Consider the following 14,321-nt stretch of genomic DNA (forward strand, 5'->3'; position numbering starts at 1 on the left):
CAAGTGGAGAAAACTAAAAATCACATGCAGGTAAGACAAGACAGGTAACAAATAACTAGACAAAAACAGGAAACGATAATACTAAAAACAAAATTAACTTGACAGTTCATGACATTTTTACTTTTAGAAATTCCTTGCAAGAAGAAAATAAATAGACATAATTGCAATTTTTGGTTTTGTTTGTTCTGTTCACATAAACCTCATCAAGCAAACTATATAGCAAACAAAATCAAACAATATAGACAATGCTATTTTCAATTTCAAAGTTGTGAAACAACGGGATGTTTAGAAGTTACTTCTAATCTGTACTGTTAACTATGTCCTGTCCTGTCCTGTCCTGTCCTGTCCTGTCCTGTCCTGTCTGTCTGTTCGGACTGTGAAAAGGTAGGCCTACTTTTTTCTTTCTTTTTTTTACAAAAGTCAAAAGTGCAAAAGCCTTGGAATCAAAATGTACTTAAAGCGGAACATCCCGTAGCCTTTTCAGACCATTTCCATATTATTTTTAAATCAACAGATAATTGTCTAGATATGAGGACTGGTATGTAATATCTTAAGTTGTCCCTTATTTGTTGCCCTACCTTCAAATGAAATTACTTAGCCAGCCTTGTCACGGAATGTCAGATAAATATATTCAAATATATTCATTGATAAATGGCTTTGACCCATATTTACAGGGTTAGCAAAATTAAAATCATGAAAGAAGAATGGAAAGAAATCAAGATTTTACAAAATATTTCAAACTTTTAATAGGAATGCTTTCTTAGATAAGAACATTCGAATTGATAAGGAAAATACTCTAGTTACCATTTTCACCACCGGAACATGAGTCATACAGTTTAACTGACCACAGAATTTCAAATATGTATTTTGATGCATCAAAATTCATTCCCTGTACACCTTTGGTTCCATGTTGTTGGTCACAATAAATGTATATAAGAAACTAATAATTAGCCTAGCATATAATGGTCTTATACTTCTAAGCTTTACCAAACTGAATCTAGACTGTAGCTAGCAATAGACTGCCTACAGTTATAGTAGAAACCTATGGTAATGATAAAACAGCAGAAAATGAAGATAAGACGAGATCTTATCAAAATATGAGGTAGGCTTCTAACTGGAGCCACGATTGGGCATTTCCTCTCATTTTGTTGACAATCCAACTATTGTATACCAACCCAAATATAATAAATCTATAAATTAGCCAACACACCAAAACCAAAAGGTAACAAATGTTATCTGTACCAAAACCAGTGTAAAAATGTCATCTCTGTACTGAATTCTAACAACATAAATTACTGGTACACATAACTTACAACAGAAAATCATTGAAATGTTTCATGAAGACGATGTATTCTTTTGCTGTCTGCTCAACAACAGAATACAGGTAATTGAAAAGGCACACAGACTACTGCAGTGAAGTAGTGGTGGGTATACACAGTAAGAAGGTATCTATATCCACTTCTTCAGTGGGTAATGTGTATACTCAAAACGTTTTAATGTTGTCACAAATAACAAAAAGAACATTAATAATTGATTCTGAACATTTAAAACTCCTTTGCCGCATTATGATACAAGAAACACTTCTTGTCTCATTTGTTTTTCTCACTCTGTAGCAACAAGCTCTATAACTTGAGGCACTCTGGACAAAGGTTTTAAAATTGCGTTCCTTCTTCCCATCTCTGCCTAGCTAGATTTTTCTTTTCGCTATGTAAAATACTACAGGAAGTTCTGTTTGGAAACACGTCGCATTTGAGGGGAAATAACAAGGAAAAGCAAGAGCTACCAGCATGCCCTTCCTTATGCAAGCAATGCTACAGAGCCAGTAACAATAATATTGCAAAGAATGCAAACATAACAAAATGTGCACATTAGGTGCACTACTTTGACCCAGGAATATAAAGCATTCATAAGAAACTAGTTTATTTTTGTGTAAACTATTTAATTTGGCTTGCCAATGTAATAATTTTGGCAGACTTCATACTACATGTCACTGTCTGAGAATGATTTGCATTGGGCGCCGTTTGTTTACGATTGCACGGCATCATTTCGGCTAAATTACAGCATACCCTGTTCTCCAGACACAACTACATCAGTGATGTAGTGGTGTTTATCACATTTAAGTGAACCAACAGTTTTACATCTTAATGAATTCAAAACATGGTCACATCATTAGTTAACCCAGTCAACAGGATGTGACCAATGAACAATAGCAAGACATTCAGCCAAGGCCTGATGGTAAACGGTCAGATTCTCACAAAAGGATGTGGATCATTGTCCTTTCTCGGTTATTTTCCGTTCATGGCACAATGTAGCATGCAATTCATATAAAAAATAAAAAATAAAGATACTTTTTTACTTAAGATTGAAAATGAGGAGGCTGCTATGGGTTTTAATCATCAAAAGATATGTTTTTGATATTACAACTTTGGAAAAAGCTAATGTAGATTGAAAACAGCAACAACTCTTGGGAAACCTCTCGAAGTAGTGGTTAAACAACACGAGCCATGACTGGAACTTCCTTAAATTATGCTGATAATCCAACACTTTGGAAAACCCTCCCAACTATAGATAAACCAAAACCACAAAGTAACAAAAGGAAAGAGAAACCCCTTTATTAAAATGTGTTATAGCAAAATGGTGTAAAAACTAAAAAGTGTTTCTGATAAACTAAAAATTCTTACTGATAAAAGCACTTGGATATTGCTTTGTCCCTCGTAAACATGAGGAATAAAGTAAAAACAAACCCTGAGTATTCCTCCAAAATCCCTGAAAGGTAACTTTAAGGCCTTTTAGTGTCATTTTAAAAAAAGGATAAGGTGTGGGACTAGTGGTTCTCAAAGTGGGATCCAGGGACCCTCAAGGTTCATTGAAACGGCTCCAAATGGAGCCTTACGGGTCCTTAAATCGGGCTAGTCTCGTTTGGGCAGTGTAGCGATAAGGCGGTGTAGCGATAAGGCGGTGTAGTGATAAGGCGAACTGTACTAACAGGGGGAGCCTTTCCAACGGACTGTAAAGCAAGCGATCTTCATCCCATTCATGCGTTTATCGTGCGCTTGCCCAGGCCTTACGGCCTGGGCATAAATATAACGATTGCATTCACCACGGCTTCGCGGGCACTCTCGCCTGCGGCGCTCGGGCGCGAAGAGCAGGACCAAGGTCCGCTGGCCTTCGCGCCGCTTGCAATGTCGTGGACAATAACTGTGACATATAACCATTGCTCATCAGTACGGTAGGAGAGCCCGTTCGTACATTTGCCCCTGTTAGTCCACTTCGCCGTCGCTACACCGCCCTATCGATACACCGCCCTATCGATACACCGGCCAAACGGGATTTTCCACTTAAATCAGAGTGTACTCTCAGTTGTGGGGGCCCTTGAAATCAAACATTTTGAAAACCACTGAGGTACCCCATACTGCCATTATGACGCTGGGGAAAGGAAAATGTTGAACAACACAGCAAACAGCAGGAAGACCACATAACCCACAATGCAGAGCCAGAAGCGCGGGTCCTTGAGGAGTTTCTTGTTGTAAGCGCTGAAGAAGACGTAGCCAATGGTCATTCCAGCCACCCCTCCTCCGATGTGAGCCACAAAGGACACCTAGAATGGAAGGGTTAAAGGGCGGGGTCAAAATTACTATTTGTTCTTTCAATTAAAATGATGGCGATTTTTTTGCATTCCTGAGCCAATCATTTGATGACCTTGGTCATCGGTCAGTAAGAGACTCAGGAGACTTGAATCTCCAACCGGCTACTGCCAATCAAATTACTGGCTTTGGAATGCAACAAAAACTAAAAAATCTCCATGATTTTAAGGCTTCATGAGTGTAATTGATAGAAAATATTTGTTTGGGGTGAACTAGTACTCCTTTAAGGTTTTGTTTTGTCTTTTTGAAAAGTATAAAGTATAAATTAGGCTTCGGTGTTTCCAGTTCAAATCTGCTTCCGCCCCAATGAACAACTTAAACCCCAGCATCCGTTGCTGGGAAAATGTTCTACAAGCTCCCAACGTGTCGCAACGTGGCTATTTTGAGCGAAACATTAAGGCCTCATTTGCACTGGCAGCCAAATCCAGCCTGAATCAGATCTGTGTCACATCCAGATTGTTATCTGATTGGTTCCTTGTGACCATTTAAAGTTTAAATGGTCCGAATGGTTTACATTTTAAACCAATCGGATTCCATCTGGATGTTTAGAGACCAGAGGGACTCCAGTCAACCATGTATAGGGTTTAAACTGAAACAGGTCACCTTCAGGAAACCTGGGACTACAGTTAATGTATGCGCAAAGCCTATTTGGTCATAAGTGACCTCACCCTTTAATTTTCAGCACACTGACCGCAGACCTGTAATTACTATAATCTATGTAGCTTATGGTTACTCAACAATGACAAACACATGCAAACGTAGTGAGAACCGTTTAAAATTAACTAGCAAAACAAAGCTGAGGGACCGTAAAAACATAGAGCAGACGACCTTTAGACCCGTATTGGTCTTTATTGGAAGCAGATGGCTCTGAGGATCTACAGTAGTTGATGACAAACAAGGAAGCAGGGTGTGTTTATCCTCCAAATGTTATTGTATTCCATAAGAACAGTCCCCTTGGTCAGATCCTAATGAAATTCACTGCATAGTCCTTTAGGACCAAATTACTTCTCCCTACTTCTAACAAGTAAGCATACTAGTACTCTCCATAAAGCCACATTTGCTGTCTGTCAAAAAGGACTCATTATTATATTCTTTATTATTCCATAGTTTTCCATAGAGAGATCTGAATCACGCCGGAAGCATTAATCTTAGCCCCAAAAAAACAACAAAATGACCAGACTGGTCTTTGTCTTGGTCGATGTCAACCATGTGGTCTCCCTGTGGGTTGTTTCATTGGTTGACACTGGCCTTGTGGTTGACAAAAGATTAATGTTGTTTTTGGTGGAAAGATGAGAGCTCTGACATGATTAAAATAGCTATAAATAGGAAAGATATGGAATAATACTCCAATAACTCCAATAAAGAAGTCCTGTCCAACAACAATGGCTTTGGGGAGAGTACTGCATACTGTATATTATGCTTAAGTTTGGGAGAAGTAATTTGCAGTGAATTTTGGCAGATTCTGTCCGAGACTGAAATCGAATACCTTTAATGAGGCTATGTATGCATGTGGTGATGACATACTTAATCCAGATGAGAGGCTTGCGTTTAAATTGTACTGCATGATACAACTAATGGAGAGCTACTTTTCTGCAGCTGTAACCACATTGAAAACAGGGTATATCTTAGGGCGGGGTTGGCTGGAATTCTTCATAAGGTCTTTCCCATGTGCAAACAGGTCTAGGATAGCCTTTGTTATGCTGAAACATGTGTGTGTGTGTGTGTGTGTGTGTGTGTGTGTGTGTGTGTGTGTGTGTGTGTGTGTGTGTGCGGGGGAAGGGAGCTCTCCAAATCCATTGTTTTCCTACCTGCATTCCAACCTCTTCACTGAGAAATCTTCTGTAGATGGCAAAGCCAACATCTGTGCCGACTAGAGAGGAAGGAAACATCATTGACTATTGATTCTTTATCATTTATATTGATCACAGCAATAGAAGTTTAAGCTTACTGGGACAGCAAAGCATAGTGATGGGAAACTTACCAATTGCCAATATCGCCACGATGCGAAATACTCCCAGAAGAGGCATCATCTCTCTGAAGTTCTGTGGGATGAACACACCAGAAACTAAATAATACAATTTTGGTATGCTACATTCTTTTCTTAAAGTTAAGGAGTATCTAACATCAATATCGTTAAACTCATTAAAAACTATACAACAGGCATGAAAATCCATTTTGACCATTCAGTGACCGCCCACAGAATCGGCAATCTTATCAACATGTTTAAAATGTCTTAAAGGGGGAAACCACCGATTTTTAATATTGAACTATGTCATTAATATACCTTAGAGGAGTTGTGTGGAAATAAAAAAATAGCAGATCTACATGCTCACAACGAGCATGTAGAAGCATGTAGAAGTTCCCCCCCGACATTCAATCCCCCCATTCAATATTGAAAATCGGTGGTTTTCCCCTTTAAGTAGTGAAAGACCATGGGACAAGAGTCACAAGACTGGTTCGTTCATGTAAAGTAGACAATTTATATGGTGATAGATAAATGTAACTAATTGTATGCAAACTCACCACCACAGCATTCATGAAGTAGCCTCCAATCAGGGCATACACCCCACCCGAGGCCCCCACCAAGGCACTCAGTGGATCAAAGATGGAGCTAGCCAAGGAGCCTGAGGAACAGGCAACAAAAATAATCAGCTTTCCGAACAGTGGTATTTCTGAGCCCCACAGCTTACTCTATCACAAACAGGAAAATCAGCTTGAAGTTTGGCAAATATCTGAGTGCATGCCATACATAACCTTCACCTGTCCTCAGCTGACAGTGTATCACAGGAATTTGAGGGCTGATTATCGACAAATAGAGTCAGAGTGTAGTACTAGTGAATGTCGCTTGCTTAGAGAAAGATAAGACTCTTTTACACAGCTTTCAAGGCGGGAATGTTGCACCGTTATTCTGCCTCGCTGTTCGGTACAGAGACTGAATCTTTGAGACAGCAGTGGAGGTGGTCCCAGAGTTCTCTGCTTCTTATGTTTCTCCTCCAATGTATGTCCGATCGCCTAAACGCATTGCTCACACAAATCTGCTTGTATCTACATTTTCACAATGTGACTCAACGTTATTAAAACACAGACAGTAAAAAAGCCCTTATTTTGCAAGGAAAATGCCAACAACAGCAGTTCAATTGTCCCATCCTATATTTTGTCCATAATTTGTGAAATAAATGTGTAGGCAACAGCATTGTAACACCAGACTCGATGACACTGTTATGTTACACGTCACACCTCTGACACAGCAAAGCCAGCATGGCATGTAAAAGCAGTAAAGTGCACACACGGGTGACATTATAAAAGTTTATGATCTCTATATAAAAGTGTTTTTTAGAAAGACAATAGAACTCACCTGCCAGGACCCCTGCCAGGTAGACCATTCCCACTTCGAAGCCTTTATGGACTAGTTCAAGAGGGATGCCCAGTAACAGCTGCATCACCAGGTTTCCCAGGATGTGTTCCACACTAAAAAAAGGAAACGTGAACAAACATGGAGACGGAAGTTATAAAATCATATTAGGACCAAATATTCGAATATTCAAATATCAAAGTCACTATTCGATGTTGTTCACCGAAGTCGAATATTCGCTTATATTATTTTATTGTTTTCTATTTAAAAAATATATTGTTTTTAAAACTTGGCTAGATAGGAAGTCATAAAAATGAGTTGTCAATGCCCCTGGTGGATGAATTTGTTAAGGCTCTATACCAGGGGTTCTCAAAACTTTTTAGGCCGTGACCCCCAAAATAAACATATTTGAACTGGGGACCCTCACCCTGACAAGCACTTGGAATTGTAGGTATTACATTTAATGTGACTCGTTTCCGCAGAAATATATTGTGAAAATAGCAGATCTACATGCTCACAACGCCTCGCAACGCGAGGCGTTGTGAGCATGTAGATCGGCTATTTTCACAATGTTCTCCTCTTGCTTACTTAATATTTAACAGTTTGGCCAGTCCTGTCGACTATTCGAATACTTAGAGGTTGAATAATTCGAATACTAAAAATCACTATTTGTGAATGCCCTAGGACATGGAGGTAAAAACATTAAAGAGGGTCATTATTATTGTTATTAAAATATTCATGTATTCAGCCCTATGTCAGGTTCTTACCCAGCGTGGACGAACATGTAGGAGAAGAAGCGCCAGGCCTCCTGCCTCTTGTCAGACCGGTAGGTTAAGGGGCTGTTCCAGATGCCCTCGTCCAGAGTCACCCACTGCTTCTGTGGCTTCCATGCTGCGTAGTAGATAAACACTGCCAGCTGAAAGGAACACAACAGGGTTCACACACTGCAGGGTGTTCACAAATATGACAGTGTATGGACAGTGTATAATATAAACTGGATGAAATATAAACATCCAGCCAGTAGCAGTCACTTTAACACATTCTATTTGTCCATCAGCCAACAAGCCTTCCATTATGGACTCCAAAGGTTGCCACGTTAATTAGGCTTTTGAAAAACAAATAATGAAAAGCACATCCCTTGAAAAAGGTACATTATAGACAAAACAAGATACTGTATACCATTACCTCCCTGTCTGACCTTCAGCTGAGCAGTTTGTGAACAAAACCACAGAAAACTCAACGTGGTCTCCAGTAACAAAGCCACACTGTACAGAAAAGATCTGAAAAGGCATCGTTCTAACATTGACAAGCCGGCTGCTTGTGGGCAGTTCGACTAGTGAGGCGACAGTGTGTCTCTTTTGGTTAAAACGGAAAGGGCAGTATTTATAAATACTCCTCCTGCCAATACAATCATGTTCCATAAGAACAATGTGGTCCTAAGAGTCTCCCTCTAACTCTGGGTGGTGAGTGATGGTTCAGCTGAGTGACGAGCTCTGAGAACAAGACAACACCAGGCAGTATCACACAACAAGTTCTACACACAGTACTGGACACATGACGTGGCCGGAAGGTATGAGAAATGGTGAAGAACAGAATGAGTAGCAATACAACGGATTCATCTCGTATCATCGTGCACAGACGTCAGTTTATCTCTGATGAAGTATTTGATGGCCAAAGGTGTCAAGTCAGTATGTGTTTACGCAGATCAGAGTGATTCAACACATCTGTTTACTGGGTCAAGCAGATATATGTCAGTCATGCTGTATTCACACCAGCAGCAGAGCAATTTTTTTCTCGTGGGGATGATTGATTACATACAAAATCAATGCAAAAATGTGCATTTGCACAGGGCAACACAGAGGATGTGCGTCATTCTCTGTTTCCCAAAAACGTGCACGGGTATTGCAAATAAACTCACGTGAGTGAAGCGGGGGGAAAGGGATATACTGGCAAGAAAATAATAATTATGGATGATGATCCAATTTCTATACTCTTCATGAATTTCACTTTCAGTTCACCAGGCATTTCCCGTTCACCAGTGCAGACTGTTCACGCCTTCTTTCATGGGGTTTCATTATGTCTCAAACAGGACTAGTCTACACTTGGTGCCATGACCAAAATATATTTCTGCCAGGCGCTGACAAACAAGTCCATCACGTGTTTTGCTGCCCTAAATACAATCAAAGAAAATCAATAATGTCATTACTATGGTGACCGTGTTTAAAATGTAGGCTGCACATGCTGTGGAATTAGAACACAGAATCAATCCATAATGGCTGGCACAGTGCCCAATCTGCCCATGTGTGTGCAACAAATATATGGTCAGGGAGTTTTTGTCCATGGGTCAGTGTCTAGAATTGTTTAAAATTCTCCAGACATTTAACAAGTATCATAGTGTGACATGTTATAATACAACAGGTAGTGAAAGTGACAGGAAGAGTAAACCCTTGCTAACCAAAATTGACCACTAAACTATTTAGCTGGTGGTAATTTCCCACTCTGCTAATGAGGAAGCATCGACTATATTAACATGCTGGCTCTTACGTCAAACGTAAGAGGCCAATAGACCGTATGTCAAATCCCGCCCCATTTTGCTCTTGTTACTAGGTGGGACGAATTTACCAGGGCAGATTCTTTTATAATGGAAGTGGATGGGGGGAAAAGATTTTTCATAGCCTCATTATAGCTATTTAAAGTACCAAAAGAAACACATCTACGTGATATTAATACAAAGGGGAGAAAAAAGTACAGTAATTACATTGCAAAACAGGAGCTTTCCCCCGAAAATATATGTTTGAATTAGTTTAATCCCAGTGGGACAGAAACACCAGGGCAGGTTGTTTTTATATTGGAAATTAATGGGGAAAAAAGATTTTTCATAGCCTCATTATAGCTATTTAAAGTACCAAAAGAAACACATCTACGTGATATTAATAAAAAGGGAAGAAAAAAGTACAGTAGTTACATTGCAAAACAGGGGTTTGCCCCCCAAAATACATGTTTTAATTAGTTTAATCCTCTGAAAAAGTCAGAGGAGAGAAACAGAGAGAGAAAGCGCAGTGCATCAGCCATATATCTGGCTTATCAAGAAAGCTGGTTCTGTCCTCGGTACCACCTTGGATACTGTGGAGGAGGTAGCCAATAACAGGATTAGGACTAAACTCCTGGCCATCATGGACAACCCCTCTCACCCCCTACATGACACTGTGAAAGGGCAGAAAAGCTCCTTTAGCAACAGACTGTTACATCCAACTTGCAAAAACGAACGCTATAGGAGATCTTTTCTGCCCACAGCTATAAGACTGTACAACTCCTCATCTGGTTGGCTTGACCAAGCCAGTTAGGATGGGGGATGTGGGATACAAGTTATTTCAGATCTCTATTAGTAATGTTTTGGTTTGGTTTGTCAGTTAACATTTTAACTTGCTTAGATGCATTTATTTTAGATATTTATTATCATCATGTGTTTTCATTGACGTTTTTATGAGCTGCTGTAACGCTTGAATTTCCCCTCGGGGATCAATAAAGTACCTACCTACCTACCTACCCTATAAATCCACTGCATAATAGGCTGGCTGTCGTAATTCTGCCCGTTTAAAATATATGTACCCAATCGAAACTCTTAGTTACATTGATAAGGTTCATGTGAACTAGTCTGTTGAAGCTTATTCATTATAATGATCGAAATCGCTATGGTCGCGCAGCGCCGTACTGCACGCTGTCCGTGCTCCGCAATGCGCACCGCGGTGAAAGGCTGAAACGACTTTCTCCCACTGCATAAATCCACCCCCGGTAGCGAAAAGTGAATGTTTTTTTCTGGTTGGCCAGTCAGGGAGTCTCAGGGACCAATCAGAAGGCTGACAAACGGTCTATTATGATGCAAGAGCAGAATGGCTGCCTCGTGAATACACACTTACACATTAGTGTCCAGTGTTCATTTATCCATTTGTAATTGCAAGAGTGTACAAATTGCCTTATGGGTCCATTTGGTTCCATTTGTACCTTTTTAGGTAAACCTTTTCAGTTTTCAATGTGCCTGGTCAATATTGCTCTAGCCGCAACTTGCAATTCCTGCATTATGTGCAATTTAGAAACCAGTGGTACGCAGGACTGTTGAGTGATTTCCCACGAGCGCTTCCAAACAGTCAGATAGGACCTTTCACTTTGGATGTATGGGCTGTCAATAGTTAGACGTGTTGCAACTCTAGATCCAACCTAATAAAATATTTCTAGAGTTGCGGCTACAATTTCCCATGCATCTCTCAAAGCCTTACCTCTACAATGCTGATTAAAATGATGAAGATTGGAGGCGGGCAGCAGTTGGCACGCTCCAGGTAGGTGTTGCGGGCATCTTCTGGAAGCATCCATCTGGACACAGAATGCTGGAACCTGGTACAGCATCCCAGCTTCCCATCTATCTGGTCTTCTCCTTGCTTCGATTGTCTCTCATCCTTCTCCACAGGAAGAGGTTCCTGTTCTTCAATGTCGAGCTCCTGCATCACGTTTACTGGCCTTCACAGATCAGATTCCACATCACATACAAACACTCTCTTGCATGCATAGCCTGGGCACCTAGACATGATTCATAGTACTTTGCAATAACAAGCAAACAGGTAAATTGGGGTTCATACGTTTGGAGTGGACCATTCAGCACTGATTTGTAGGATTTGTGAATCAGGCTGAACATTATTATTATTATTTTAAAATAAATGTTTCTACTTTGTTTGTACATTAAAAAACTGTCTGTAAACCCACAGAACAATATACTGCTGTTTTGATTCCTCACGTCAGTGTGCAGCTGATGGATCTCAGTGTGAGGCCTAGTATACTATGAAACCACTGGTATGTAGTAGTAGTACTCCAGTCCAGTCTCAACTTGAGTCCAGTCTCACTCTCAAGACATTTTTGAAGGTCTCAGCCTCGCCTGCAATTTTTCTTTCCGGTCATCGCTATAAATGCTATTTAGGTATTCTTGAATGACTTAGGTTAGCTTATTACGGCTTGGTTGAATCACTTGCTTTACAAGATGGATAAAGTCAATCAGCCAATTAGCCTGGATACAAAGTAGAATTGGCTATTTTGTCAAAAATGTAACATATATATAAAAAAAAAACGTTTTAGTAATGTAAAGATGGCATATACATGATGTGAACGTGCACTGTATAATCAGAGGCCCATTCCCACTGGGCCAGATAAACAGATATAAAAATATTTCTCCATTCAAGTGGATGGTAAGAAAAAAAATATATCTGTCACAGATATGTTTTATCTGTATCTTACCATCCACTTGAATGGAGAAAGATATATATATATATATATATATATATTGTATCTGGCCCAGTGGGAATTTCTTGTTGATGTCCCAAAAAGACTGGATATACAGGTTTTGTAGCTATTTGTACCAACTGTAGAAACATTAGTGCTTAATTGTCGAAAATATATTAAGCATGTTGTAATCATGTGTACTTTACTTTAGACCAGTTTTCAAATATTCTATTTTGGACAAAATAGACAATGAATGGAGGTGCCCACATGTCCTCATTGCCTATTAGTAGATAAAAAGGAGCAAACGTGTGAAATTATTTTGTGGTTCCTCTGACATTGTATGGCAGCAATAATAAACAGATATATGCTAGCTTGAAGACAACAAGGAAATAGGCTGCAACAAACAATAATCAAAGCAGATCAGCTGTATAAAGTATGCATAGGGATGATAATAATGATCTTGAATCTCGAATTATACAAGTAAAAATCACCATCTAACGTTTGGATAAAACAGGCTATAACAAGTCAAAAGTAAATTCAGATGGTAGGAGGACTCACCTAATAGGCTACCCTGTTTTTACGGGCGTCCGGGGGCTTCCAACGCATAAAATCACCAGTTCTATTATAAATGACTTTTTAAGATGCCAGAAAATACAAAAGACGGTAGGGTTGTTGACCACAGTTCAACTACCATCCATAGTAATACAGAAACCACGGGTATATCAGGCGACTCTTCCTTTCCTTCCTCAAAATGAAGTCAAAAGTCTCTGCATGAGCGCTTGCTGGAGGGGAAAACTTTGCTTGAGATAATTATAGGCTTTCCTCCACAGAGACTTCCTTCCTCAGGGATAACAAATAAGTGATTCTTCTCTGCTAAGTTTACATTACTAAAATGCTGTCATTGAATGGGCGGTAGTAGTGCATTTGTCTGCTAGCACAACTACAGTAGCTACCTGACTGTAGGTAGGTACTGACTTGAAGCTACCTGTGTTTGGAGGTGGGACGTTCGCGAACGAATCGAGTCTTTTGAACGGCTCTTTGAAATGAACGATTTGCAGTAGGGAGCCGTTCCTTTCTAATGAACAGTGATGGAAAAATAACTAAAATTCTTGACTACTCAAGTAAAAGTATCAACACTGCAATATAGAAGGTTATACTCTGCCACAAGTAGAAGTTCTGAATAAAAATGTGCTTGAATTTACTTACTGTTTGACTTACTGTTTTTTTGTTCTTTCTTTTTTTTAACGACTATATCTACTACATAGTACTGTGTTCTATTCGTCTGTCATTCAATGTTATATGAGATACTTAAATGGATTCCTGTGGAAATATAAAGCTTAGTCTTTTCTAGGATCTCCTTTTAGTAGACCTTGTACCAGTGAACTGTACAGTCATGAAGCTGTACCTTTCCTATGCAAACTCCTAATAAAGTTTTCAATCAATCAATCAATCAAAATGTACCTAAAGTAGGCCTATCAATAGTAGAAAGAACTCATTATACAGAATGTTCCATTTCACAAGTTTTCAGATGGATAAAATGTAGAAAAATCATTTGAAAATAGCAGATCTACAAGCTCTCAATGCGTCACATTGCGACGCATTGTAGTGATTTGTAATTCTAATCGAAATCTACAAAGTTAACTAGTAGGCTATCTAAAATGAGCCAGTCTTTTGAACGGCTCTTTCAAAGGAACGGATCCCAGAGATCCAGCTCACTTCAAAGAGCCACAAATCCCATCTCTACCTGTGTTGTTTCCAGGTTGTTTCCCAGTGAAACCCAACGCCACACCTGGGATCAGTGACGTCACCTGCAAACATTATGCAAATCCAGAGCCTTGTTCTGTGCAAATGCAGACGGTATCAATTAAACCAGAACTACCAGTCACCCACAGTCCCACACCAGGCCACAACTAAAATGTCTTAAAATCCCTGTTTGGAATTCTTTCTTAAAATGAAAAGCTATAATAATAGTGGTTTAGCTACAAATGGTTGAAACCACCTTGCAGAGTTCCAACATTACACCACAAGATGGCACTAGAGTGCTGAATTAAGGACACAAA

General features: G+C 39.6%; 1 protein-coding gene across 1 annotated transcript; it reads right to left on the bottom strand.

Annotated features, from left to right (window-relative positions):
• Positions 1-3,418: 3,418 nt before the first annotated feature.
• On the bottom strand, positions 3,419-11,495 carry rhbdl2 (rhomboid, veinlet-like 2; the record flags this gene model as incomplete). The annotated part of the gene is made up of 7 exons (XM_080741334.1): positions 3,419-3,598; positions 5,453-5,514; positions 5,626-5,686; positions 6,168-6,268; positions 7,000-7,112; positions 7,764-7,912; positions 11,271-11,495. The coding sequence occupies 7 exons, from the start codon at positions 11,493-11,495 to the stop codon at positions 3,419-3,421; spliced, it is 891 nt and encodes a 296-aa protein (XP_080597460.1).
• Positions 11,496-14,321: the final 2,826 nt, after the last annotated feature.

This window comes from Nannobrachium achirus (genome assembly GCF_963921795.1).
Source record: "Nannobrachium achirus genome assembly, chromosome: 2".
NCBI lineage: Eukaryota > Metazoa > Chordata > Actinopteri > Myctophiformes > Myctophidae > Nannobrachium > Nannobrachium achirus.